General features: G+C 38.9%; 1 protein-coding gene across 2 annotated transcripts in view; it reads left to right on the top strand.

Moving 5' to 3' along the window:
- The window catches only part of KIAA1109 (KIAA1109 ortholog), an 87,003-nt gene that overhangs the window by 57,954 nt on the left and 16,359 nt on the right, over positions 1–12,690 (top strand). For both annotated transcript variants that reach the window (XM_041411920.1, XM_041411921.1), the window contains 12 exons: positions 2,812–3,018; positions 3,121–3,359; positions 3,931–4,175; positions 4,688–4,793; positions 6,760–6,857; positions 6,960–7,145; positions 7,846–8,014; positions 8,514–8,725; positions 9,362–9,560; positions 10,154–10,213; positions 11,063–11,289; positions 12,175–12,305. In XM_041411920.1, coding sequence (XP_041267854.1) covers positions 2,812–3,018; positions 3,121–3,359; positions 3,931–4,175; positions 4,688–4,793; positions 6,760–6,857; positions 6,960–7,145; positions 7,846–8,014; positions 8,514–8,725; positions 9,362–9,560; positions 10,154–10,213; positions 11,063–11,289; positions 12,175–12,305 — 2,079 coding nt within the window. The remainder of the gene's footprint in view (positions 1–2,811; positions 3,019–3,120; positions 3,360–3,930; positions 4,176–4,687; positions 4,794–6,759; positions 6,858–6,959; positions 7,146–7,845; positions 8,015–8,513; positions 8,726–9,361; positions 9,561–10,153; positions 10,214–11,062; positions 11,290–12,174; positions 12,306–12,690) is intronic.

Raw genomic sequence — 12,690 nt, 5'->3', positions numbered from 1 at the left:
TAGTCTTGCAATTAACACTGTGTTGTGTAGATAATGGCTGCTTTCCTACTGTGTGTGATTGTGGAGGCAGTTGTTGCTTGAATACATCTTGGTTCACCATCTAGTATTACCTAGATAAGTCTTTTTTAATGAAGCCTGCTAATACTGCCTGAAAAAGCCCTTGTCAATCTTAGCAAGATAGTTTTAGGGACTGCTATTACACTGCACTGACTGATGCAATGTTAGAATGGTTTCACTGGCCTTTAAGTTCTTTAGATCTGCTTCTGTACTTAGGTTAATGAGCTGAAATACTGATGATAAATGTAAGGGAACACAGAGGTGAGATTTGCTTTGAAACTACTGTGCTTGGAATGATAGTTGTGGTATCATGAACAGGACCAGTCCTTTTTGTCTTTATTTCCCTGTGTGCTGGTTTAATTCCCAGGCATGCTGAAGATCTGTGTGTGTGGGTGCAGGTCTCCTCTTTGTGTCTGTTTACTCAGTGTTCTGGTAATGCAGGATTAACTTTAAAATGTCCTTATAGCTCTGGAAGGAGAGGTGATGGACTGAAAAACTGCAAGTGATGTAGGGAAAATATTGGGATTTGTGTTCCTTTATGTCTGGTAGCAGCATTAAACCAGTGCATCACTGAGTTGTTGAATTGGCTGCCATATGGTGTGGTCAACAAAAGTATAAATGATTAAAGGGATTGGATAAATCCATGTTGGATAGGTCTGGTGGTGAGTCATGAACATGGAGCAGCCTCTGGCTTAGAAAGTTCCAGTTCCTTATGGCTGAAATTAAGGGAAGGATCCCTTTACTTACACCTCAGGTATCTGCTGCTGCCTGAGTTTTCGGCTGACTCAGTGCAGTAGCTCCTGTGTGTTACAGGCCTCCTGCTGACTTCCCCCGCCCCCCCCCCCCCCCCCCCAACATGCTTGTTACAACATTCCCAAAAATCTGTTGAGTACTGGCCTTGTAGTAGGTTCTGTAGTGGGACAAAGACTTTTTGTCACAAATTTGTCTGGAGAGTGATCATTTATGGTCTCGATGTGAGAATACAGAATTCTTTCTGGAAGCATTACCAGCATATAACTGAAATAATCATTAATGATTTTAATGAGCTATAACCAGATGTGTTACAGGCATATCACTGTGGTTGAGCAAACTGCAGATCTTTAATAATAAATGGATACCCAGACAGTTGTTCCACATTTCATTCTTGTCATGGAAATAGTTTTTTTGTAGGCAAGCAGCAGTAAAATTAATTTGTTGCATGAAATATGGAGAAAAGCACAGTTAATTTTGCTGAGCTTTTTTTCTTCTGGACCAGCTATACTGGTGTAATATATTTTTAATTAAGGAAATGTTTAAAATTGTTTGAATGCAGTAGTATTTTGTGTTATAGATGGAGATGGAAGTGTGTTCTTGATTGGCTGCACAACAGTTGAGTCAGAGTGGTAGCAGGAAGAGAGTGGGAAATGAGCAAACATCAAGAAAAATAATGATGTTTTTCTTTTAAAGAGGTGGATTAAAGCAATTCTGGCTTTAAGTAATGTTTCTTTGTATAATGTTTTTTCTGAATATTGTTGTGAATTATTTCCTCCTTCATCACATATTTTGCAGTAATTTTTACTTGATGGTCTGCCCTAAAATATTAATTCTGAACTGCTTTAGGTCACTTGCATCTCTTGCATAGCTGTGAAAATCTGAGAGTTCCTTGAACTTCAGTCAATTAATTTGCTGTTGATAGGCCAGTGGTTGCCTTACAGTGCTGTGTATTTCTTGATTGTAAGCAGAAGGGTGATGTCTTTTTTGGTTTAGTTTGTATTTCCATATCTAGGTTGCTTTGGGCTTGCTGACATTTTAACATAACAAGAAGAAGAAACATTACTTAGAGAGTAGAGTTCATAGAATATCGTATCTTCCACCATGAGACCAAACTGTCTATAAACAATTTAAATATGATACAAAAAGTGTTTGACCCCTTGAAATACAGTATTTGAGAGACTTGCATTGAATTTTGCAATTTTATGGTCTATTTTTCAGCCGTTTTAGCTGATGTATTGCATCTTGACAACTACATTCCTTCTCTTTAAGGCTGTAATTCTGTGTTGGCTGCATAATATACTTCCATTGGGTAACCCTCCAGGAATTGACCATAGAAACATCAATGTGTTACCCCAATGTATTTGTAATAGGAGTGTAGTGAATTCTGCTATGCCGAAATTCTGTTATGACATCAAAAACTGTCAGCTTAGTGCAGTTCTATTTTTTTTGTCTTGGGTAACCATTGTGAACCATATGCTCCTCAACATTAAAATCAAGTTTAGATGATGTATTTTGGAATAATATGTTTAAATTAAACATCAGTATAATTCAAAAATTCATCTATCACATGCTGTGTATTTACTGTTAAGTATTTCCTCCAACGATCTACTTGGATGCAAAACTCAGATTTGACTTTTTACCAAAAGGATGATTCAAGATTATTCCTGAACAGGAGTTGAAATGGAAGGCTCTTTTTTTGTTTCTGTGTGTGCAAATTTGTCTATGTGCAGCCTGGTGTGTATGCACTGAAATGACCTTACTTTGAGCAAGGATAGCAGTTTTGAATAGATATTTTTTGCCATGCATGATGTGTAGTTCTCTTAAGTGTAGCGTAGTTGTTTGTGGCATGTAGTGCATCTATGTGTGAAGTGGAAGAAAAGGGATGTATGTGGGTGTAGTTGACAAACAGTACTACTTCAAAATTCAGCTAACACTTAAAAACGCAGTGTAAGGTGCAGCTGGAAGGGCATGCAAATGACTGCTGTTCCCTTCTGCTGTCAGAACCGTGGTGAAGTGCAGCATTGCCAAATCCCAGGCCCTGTACAGCGCCCAGAGGGGGCTGAAAACCAACAACGCGGCCGTGGTGAAGGTGGGCGCCATCAGCATCAACATCCCGCAGCACCCGGCCACGCTGCACAGCATGATGGTGCGCAGCTCCCACCAGCTCTCCAAGCAGATCTCCGACCTCATCCGCCAGCCCTCCACCGCGTGAGTGCTCCCAAACCCCTCCGCCTGCCGGGGTTTTGTTACCTCAGGTGTCTGTGGCAGATTAACAGGAAGGGTTTCCTGCTCTTTGGTCTCGGTCCACAGGCCCCAGCCAGCCAAAGAAGATGTGGCCACTCCTCTGCCCTCTGAGAAGACTCCAACGAGCATCAATCAAACGCCAGTTGAAACAAATGAGTTCCCCCAGCTGCCAGAAGGCTTGGAAAAGAAGCCCATAGTGCTGAAGTTCAGTGCCATGATAGATGGGATTGCTATCGGAGCAGCGCTCCTGCCCTCCCTGAAGGCGGAATACAAGATGGGAAGAATGAGGAGTCATGGAATGACAGGTGACAGTTCTCTGGAGCTTTAAAAACATTACTGCTTTTAAGCAGCCAAAAGCACCCGGTTTTTCTGTTGAGTCATAGCTAGAGCTATGAATCTGTTGCCATCTGCTTTTTTTTTTTAACATGGGCTTCAGCCAGATGGGCCCACATGGAGAATTTTCACTGTGGTTGTTCTAGACAATTCCCAGAGGCAGAATGCAAGAGCACATCAAGACATGTATACATTCATATATAGCATCCTACCAGGAAGCTTCCCTCTAACTGCTGAAATAAGTGTATGATCTTTGCTTAATTAAATTTTAATTTGTAATGCTACTTGAGAATAGTATGGCCTCAGTACTCTTGAGGTGGTTTGTGTGACTTCCCCCTTATTACTGTGGAATCTTTGTTTTCTTTAGGAATTAAGACAATTATATGGATAGGTATTTATAGTTCTTTGGGTCTGTGAACTCCAGTAACATTTTAACTATTTACATTTTTTTTCTACTGTTCCAAAACTGTTCTTAAATTTGAGGATAAATGAGAGATTCTTTTGCCAGTTCATACCTTTTCTTTCCCCGCCTTCATTTTACAGGTGCCCAAACCAGATTTAATTTTGAGCTTCCAAACCACAGACTGCGCTTCACTTCAAAAGTTTCTGCCACTGACATGTCAACCATTCCTCCTTCGGCCAGTCTCAACCTGCCTCCTGTCACCATGTCAGGGAAATATGTCATGGAAGAGCACGACACTTACTCTGACCAGATCTGGAGCATTGATGAGCTCCCTGCCAAGCAAGGCTACTACCTGCAGGGCAACTACCTGCGCTGTGTGGCTGAGGTAGCTCTTGAAGGCTGCAGGCATCTTTGATAACTTACTTCCCTTCTGTTACGATTCTGTCTGTGCATCTTCACTTTTTTTTTAAACAATCTGCCTCCTCCAGAACTCTCAGGTTTACAGGTTGAATCCAATTAGTGAAAAACTGGAAGATTTTTTTTTATTGTTTTATAGCTGGTTTGTTTTTTGGTTTTTTTTGTGATTAGACAGCTCCATAAGTGGAATAATGACATAACATAGAACCTTAATGATAGAAAATGTTCTGTTCGACACAGAGTGTTCTATTCATAAATTCTACTTGTGTGCCAATTTCCATAGTTAATTTTTCCAGAGAGAAAAGGGATGCTGCTTAGTAGAAAAAGCGGGGCATTCCTACTAACTAATTTCCTAGTCAGAAAAATAGTCTGGCATGTTTGTAATTGATAAGGCTGATGTTTCCAGCTAAAAAAAAAACCAACCTAAAAATCCACTGTTTTTAAAACTAAGGTTTGTTCTCAAATGTTCTATTTCCACAGGTTGGCTCCTTTGAACATAATCTCACGACTGATCTTTTAAACCATTTAGTATTTGTGCAAAAAGTGTTCATGAAGGAAGTAAACGAGGTCATACAGAAGGTTTCAGGTAAGCAGAACACTTAAAAGCTGCTTTAAGTAAGATCCTCAGACCTTGTTTGATGGCAACTTTGCCATGTAGCTCTCAGGATCAGCTCATTAATTTCACAGACACCCTCATTTCACCTCTAGCACTGTAAGCAGCAGCAGGAAGCAGAACTGGACTTTGAAATGATAGCAGAGGCTCTGGAAATTATTCTAGGTCTATCATAAGCAGGACTTTTATTGGGAAGCAGGGTTGTTTGGCATTCTGGGGATCAGCCTCTATGTCTCGCTGTGGTGTGACCTTGGCTGGGATACTTTGTGTGTTCACTTTGTTTGATTTGAACATTTTTTTGAGTTACCCTAAAAGGCTAGTTTTTAGTTTAGGAAGATTGATCAATAGCTGGAAACATCATGAGGAAAGAAAGAATAAAAAGTGGTAACTAAGTAAAAAGAGTGTCTGTGTGTACATCTACCTCCTTTCATGTCCCTGTGTGTGTGTGTGTATATATTCAGGTATACAAATGCAATAAAAGAATGGTGCAGGTCCACATGACATGCCCTTGAGGCAGTTAGAAAATGCAGTAGAGAAAATGGAAAATGCCAAATTCCTTGAAGGCTAACAAGAAACACCCTGATATTTGTTCCAGCCAAAATATATTAGTATTGGATAGTAAGAAAATGCTTAGGGAATGAATAAATCTTCTGACAGCTGTCATTATTCTATTAGAACATTATTTTGTGGAGGAGCGTACAGTGCTGAACAAGGAAACCTGTATTAGCTTCTACAGTATTTTTTAGAGCCTGCCTTTCAATCTCCACTGCGTTTTTATGTGAGGAATTTATTAGCAGTGCTGGTTCTCTGCTTTTCCAGACTGTAATGTTGTATTGCACGTTAGCAGCCTGATGATTTTTGAAATGTGACTGTTGGCTTTCATATTGGGGTAATTCAGCAAGGACGTGGTCAGGTCAACAATCCATGGGTCTGGATGTTCAGTGTAGAACAACAGGGGCAGAAATTGGCTTGGTCCCTCTGGCTTGGAGCAGAGTAATTTTTTCAATGGCTTGAAAACACCAATTAGTGTAATGTGCTGCAGTATTTTTTCTAATTACTGTTTATGTTGCACTAAAGTATTGTTTGCATGTTATCCTTATATAAAAACTGTGTAAGTACCAATTACTGAAGGTGAAGTTGCACAGATTGAGAGCTAGTTAATGAACAGAGCAGTCTGTAATAATTGCATCTGGAAATTGAAGGCAGTGTTGATTAAAAGAAAATTATCCAGATACAAAATGGAGTGATAAAAATTTATTGCTGTTTGGGGTTTTTTTGAATCCACGATTCAACTGCTTGTCCTTACCACCAAATAACTGTAACTAGATCAATTGGCATATTTGGAGACAATTAATCGCTTGGCCTTCTCCAGCAGCAAGCCCTTCCTATGAACTAAGTTGGGATGTAGATAAATATCAAGGAGAATTAAAACCAGATTGCTTCTTCAAGGGTATATAACTTGGAATGAAATGTGCCAGGATGAGGAAGTACGCCCAAAAATAAAATAATTGCAGAATACTCTTTCCTCCTCTCATGGAAAAATACTGATATAATTTGAATTCCTCATTTTCATAGGATTTGCATAGTATTTGGTCAAGTATTAAACTTGTATTGTCAGATAACTAGGAGATACATTGGTGCAGGAGACAAATAACATTTTTTTGAGAAGTAGGTGTCACTACTTACAGGCTTTGAGACTTCCTGTGGAAAGATTCCCAGGAGGGGGTAACATGTCTCTGTTCCTTCATTCTTAGTGGAGAGATATTAATTGTATGTCAGAAGCTGAATCTGCGCTGATGTCTCCAATCCTCACTTGTTTTTATAAACCTTCAACTGGTGACTGTTTAAAAGAGGCTTAATTCATGGTCACCTTTTTATATGCATTGGTTTTTAAATGTTTTCTGTGATGAAACTGTGACTGCATATTTAATGTGTACAGGAGGGGAGCAGCCAATACCCCTTTGGAATGAACACGATGGCACAACAGATGGAGATAAACCAAAAATTCTTCTTTACTCCTTGAGCCTGCAGTTTAAGGTAATCTTATGATGACAAAACAGTAGTGGATTTTTTTTTTTTCCATTCTCATCATGTCTCTGAACCAGATGCTCCTAACTTGGTACCTTCCTTATCCATTAGGGAATTCAGGTGACAGCTACAACTCCCTCGATGCGTGCTGTGAGGTTTGAAACGGGCTTGATAGAACTTGAGCTCTCCAACAGACTGCAAACCAAAGCAATGCCTGGAAGTAGCAGCTACCTCAAACTGTTTGGAAAATGCCAGGTGGATTTGAATCTGGCACTGGGACAGATTGTTAAACATCAGGTTAGTGCTCAAAATCTTTGCATGTAATGTTCTTAATAATGTGTGATTGAAAAATTACATAATCAAGCCAAGAGGTTGTTGCAGTGCTGGTTTTTTCTGGGTTTTTTTCCCCATATTTTTAATATCTTAGAACTTCTTAGCCCTTTAGAACAGTAATAGCCTTTCTACTGAGTCAAACTCAAAACTTTTTTTGATATTAATATAATGATTTAGAATATTTGAATGAAATAAGAAGATCAGAGGAAATCCAAACTTTGCTAGACCTACATTTTGACCTATTTGTCTGTCTTGGTTTGACAGTTGTACCTCTTGTACTCTTTTAAACCTGCTGTTACCTGGAATCACTTGTTCTAGGATATGAAAGTGTTTTGTGATGCCTAGAAACAAACAGACAAAGAGACATCTTAGGACATATAAATCGACTGTCACAGTAGAGGATCTGGATATATAAATAGCTACGTTAGTTAACAATTTATGAAAAATGAAGAAAATAATGCTGTGATCACACCTTAATGCAAGAATACTGAAGATCCTCAAAGGGACTTTGGCTAGAGGAGAAAAAGAGGAAAGGACGCAACTTGTTTTAATTTTATATTTTGTCAAATGCAATAATTTGGGGGTTTTTTTCTTCCCCTCCCCATCCCTGAACTCTTCCCTGCTGCAAACCCCTACCTCTTCCCATTTTTTGGACTGTTTTAAGGTTTATGAAGAAGCTGGCTCAGACTTCCATCAAGTTGCCTATTTCAAGACAAGAATTGGATTAAGAAATGCTCTCCGAGAGGAAATCAGTGGCTCATCAGACAGGGAAGCTGTGCTCATTACTCTGAACAGACCCATTGTTTTTGCCCAGCCCGTGGCCTTTGACAGAGGTATTGTAGAAACAATTGCTACAAGTTTGTGTTCATACTGAGGAAGAGATTTTTTTCTCAAAAATCTTGATTATTCAAGATTCAATATATTGCATGTTAAGCAGCTGAAAAATTTGGGAGGTCTCCTCCGTGCCAACAGATTGATAAATCTGTCATCAAACATCAAAAATTCGACATGTTGAGGTGATTAGTTTTCAGATGGTTTGGAGAAGGTTGCTGTTGTAAATCCTCACAGGTGAATAAAGCTGAGAACAGCAGGACTTTCTGTATTTTAATGTATTAACTTTGATGGTAAGTGATCAGGTTTTCCATCTTGTCCTTAGAAGCACAAGCCTGATTGCTGCACCCTGAACGTGTTATATACATTGTTCTACCCCCTCTGACTTCAAGTAATGGAGGAGCTGTAAAAAGGGAGAACAAAAAGCATTTATTTAGTGAATGTACATTATTTTTTTCAAGGTGTTGATTTCAATAAAGCATTTTTGGTTTCCTCATTAAGCTGTGCTATTCTGGCTGAACTACAAGGCAGCGTATGACAACTGGAATGAACAGAGAATGGCTTTGCATAAAGATATTCATATGGCCACAAAAGAAGTGGTGGATATGCTGCCTGGAATCCAGCAAACCTCTGCACAGGCTTTTGGGACCCTGTTCCTTCAGCTGACTGTCAATGACTTAGGAATTTGCCTGCCTATCACAAACACACCCCAGGTAAGCAAAAGCCTGAATACTGGAAGTCTGTTAAAACACCAATCTGTGTGTGGTGTACATATGCAAGAACCAGGTGATCGAAGCTTCAAAAAAGGTCTAGTTTATAAAAGGAAATATGTGGGCTTTTTTACAGGGAAACATAATTATAGATGTACATATACAGAGCTAGAAATTAATCAGTCAATCTGTACACTTAGGATTGTACATAATTGTACACATCAAAACAAACACCAAAAAAAATCACATAAAAACTAAAGCTACTTTTTGTCATTGTTCAGTCAAGTCAGGTGTCATCTTTCTTGGAGAAAAGAATTGATCCTTGGCTTGTGTTCTGTGGTCATGGGGCCATATGGATTATAGCCCTTGATCAAATAGGGATTTTTGTTCCTTTTCCAGATGAGCTTGACTCCCACTGCCCTAATAAATTTATAATGTAGATGTTGAATTTAGGAGACAGCAATGCAAGGCATGGTATGGGCAGAGGTGATGCTTTTGAAACTCTCTGCAGAGAAGAAAAAATACAAGGAGATACGAGTAGGAAGTCAGTTAATAGGGAAACATAAATGGCATTTAGTAAATTTAATGACTTTGACATTGCATTGACCAGTAAGTTCTCCCTGTGATTTTATTTTCCAGTCTAACCACTCTGCAGATCTTGACACTGGCTCTGCTTTGGTCCTGACTATTGAAAGCACACTCATCACTGCCTGCTCCTCAGAGTCTTTAGTTAGCAAAGGTCATTTTAAAAACTTCTGCATCCGCTTTGCTGATGGCTTTGAGACAAGTTGGGATGACTGGAAACCGGAAATAAGAGGAGATCTAGTCATGAATGCATGTAAGTGCAGGTGATTTCATACTGGACAAGTGTATTTCAGATATAAATCCACTTTTGCCTTTCCCATTGACTTGAAAAATAGCTGAGCTTTCCCAAAAAACCTAAATAAAATACTTTGGCCTTTTGAAAGCAAAATAATATGGATCCAAAAGGTTATATTCCTTTGTTGTTGTTGTTTTCCTTTATTAATGAACTTTTCTGCTTTTTAGATCATTGTAATAATATAAGCTCTGCCTGAGAGATATTGTAAGAGTTGGATACATTGCTATTATACAATTACATAAGATCCCAGTAAGATTTTAATAGTCTAATACAGAATGTTTTTTATAATGTGAAAATTCTAAAATTTGTATGGGTTTTGAAGTTGATTCAATACATATGTATATTTATACAAAATACATATGTAGAATTTTGTGTTACCAAGTAGGTTCACTTTACTGAATGAGAAGTCCTTCAATGGGTAATAAAACTAGAACTCCTGTCATTATTTAATTATGGCAGGCAGGAGACTGAGGGTGGGATTGGGAAGGGCTGCTCTAAAGCAGCTTTTACTGGCTGCCTAATCAGTGACTTGCTTTGTGTGCTTCATGTAGGTGTTGTGCCAGATGGTACCTATGAAGTGTGCTCTAGGACAACTGGCCAAGCTGCAGCAGGTAATGTGCTTGTTTTAATAAATCAATTACTACATAAAAAAACATTCACAGAATATGAAATTGAAGTCCTTTAACTGTGTTTTAATTTAATTGGTTGGAGAAGAGTCAGCAAGGGTTGCCATAACAGTCAACATTGCTTCCTGTCTTAGGAATTGCTCAATCTTCCTCATGCTGAGGCTTTGCACCCTGAGCTGCCATCCCTCCCTTTCCTCTCCCAGAAAAGGCTTCTCTTTTTCCTAAATTCCCTCTCTGCCCAGTCTAAGTAGTCTGGACCTTCTCTAGAACATTCAGAAATAGCTGTCAGTCTCTGTATTTGTCGTACTTCCATCTAGAAAGAAAACCAGTATCTTGTGTTGTCGTGCTTAGAGCAAGGGTCTGTATTTTGATGTTGAAAAATGGCACTCAGAAAAATCCTGGGCAGACAAGATATTCACTAGGCACACAACACATATAATATCTTCCAGCATCATTGTTCAAGACTTGAATAAATAGGTCAGCATTTGTACATGCAGAATGACGTGCTTTATGTTTCTTGCTGTTAGAAATTCTGTTTTGGAATAGTGAACTTGCCTGCATTTGTATCACCTGAAGCTTGAGATGCTCTTTACTTGCTCTGAAGGGAATGTATGTTCATTAGGTCTGCCTATGTTATATCAGTTGTTAAAGAAATACTGTGAAGTATTTTCATAAAGCATTTCAGTTGTGGGATGTGTTTTTCTCAGAATGGGCAGAAAACACAGTTCTTTGTAACTGAAAAACACTGTTTTGGCTAATGGATAGGTAATCCACTATGGGGGATTTTTTAAAAGAGGAAAAACTATTTAAACTGATTTATTTCTTTTAACACAGAAAGTAGTAGTGCTGGAACCTGGACACTGAATGTGTTGTGGAAGATGTGTGGTATTGATGTCCACATGGATCCAAACATTGGGAAAAGACTGAATGCTTTGGGCAACACCCTCACAACTTTGACAGGAGAGGAAGATATTGACGACATTGCTGACCTCAACTCTGTGAACATAGCTGACCTTTCAGATGAGGATGAAGTTGACACCATGTCTCCCACTATACATGCAGTAAGTGAATCCACCAAAATAAGTGCTACTAATTGGAAAAAGTCTTCTGTCAAATGGAAAGGTCTTAATCTTGAGTCCAGCATGCAAGTCTTTATAGCTCATGCAGGTCTCATTGCAAATAAGAAACGTTTGTGTGTGTGTTTTCTAACTCCATATTTCAAAGGCAACAAATTGCAGATCATATTTCTACTGGTGTTATGTGGAAATAACGATCTGGATTTGAAAACATGGAGGGGATGCAGCACCTAACCTCAGGTACCTGAACTGTAAAAGCTGTGGCTTTCTTCTAGGTTTTCTTCACAGGAGAGTAAGTTACTAATGTGAAAAAAATTTTTAAAAACCTACTTGTACTCAATATGCTGCTGACCTTGCTTTTTGGTTTTCTACAAAACCATTTCAACAGCTGTTCCTTAATGTCTCCAGCCTGCTGACAGAGGAAACATTATCCCAGCACACTAATGCTCCTGTTTGTTGTTCAGAAATCAGGTGGAGGTTCCTTGGGTGGAGATGCACGCAAGCTCACATTTGGGCAGCGGATTGTAAATCACCTGCTGGGTTTGAGCCCCCCAACACACCGATACTCTGTTCCTGTAGAATATCTCTTGGGCTCAGCGAAGCGGGATTTGCTCCAGCCTAGCAGAGCACATATGAAAGCAGGCAGATCCTGCTCATGGGGACATGTATGTAGTAGTTACAGTGTGTCTAACTGAATGATGGGCTTTGGATCACTGGAAAAAATCCAATCAGCTGCCTATTCACACAAATTGATTCTTTTGCATGCACTAGTCCAAATTTGAAGGTGTGAAATTCACTTTGCCTGCTGTTCAGAATGTACTGATGTCCAATTTTTCATGAGGACATTAATGAAATGTTCATTTTGAACAGGAGATCGTTGATCACCGGCGGCAGGGAGCTTCCAGTATCCAAACTGGAGAACAGCGAGGAAGGAAATTTATGAAGCGTTTGGTTGATATTAGAGAGCTCAATGAGCAAGCAAAAGTCATTGATGACCTAAAGTAAGTGGGATTTGCTTCATATTTGTATCATACATCTTGTGGCACTGTTAGGGTGAAGTGCAAATCGTTGGTTTTATTTGAAAATAAAAGGATTCCAAAAGCAAAGGCTATGTATGCAAGTACTCTCTCAAATCTCTCGGGTTGTTCCATAAGTGTCAGATTAGTCTGTATTTTTCTGACTCTGCATTTTAATGACTGATATATAATCCTCTTCCTATTGATTCAAAATCATACTTCCATCTTGATTTATTATGCTGATTACTTTAGCAAAATGTATTACTTTGAAACTGTAATAAGCTTAGGAAGAAGAAAAATATTTAAATTGACTTTATTTTGCATCTTGTACATGATGTTTTCAAGATAAAACTTGAAAACTTTCTTATAC

Source organism: Onychostruthus taczanowskii, unplaced genomic scaffold (assembly GCF_017590055.1).
Source record: "Onychostruthus taczanowskii isolate IOZ18803 unplaced genomic scaffold, ASM1759005v1 scaffold38, whole genome shotgun sequence".
Taxonomy (NCBI): domain Eukaryota; kingdom Metazoa; phylum Chordata; class Aves; order Passeriformes; family Passeridae; genus Onychostruthus; species Onychostruthus taczanowskii.
Note: the sequence above shows the minus strand (reverse complement) of the source record. Positions and strands in the feature narration are given on the sequence as shown.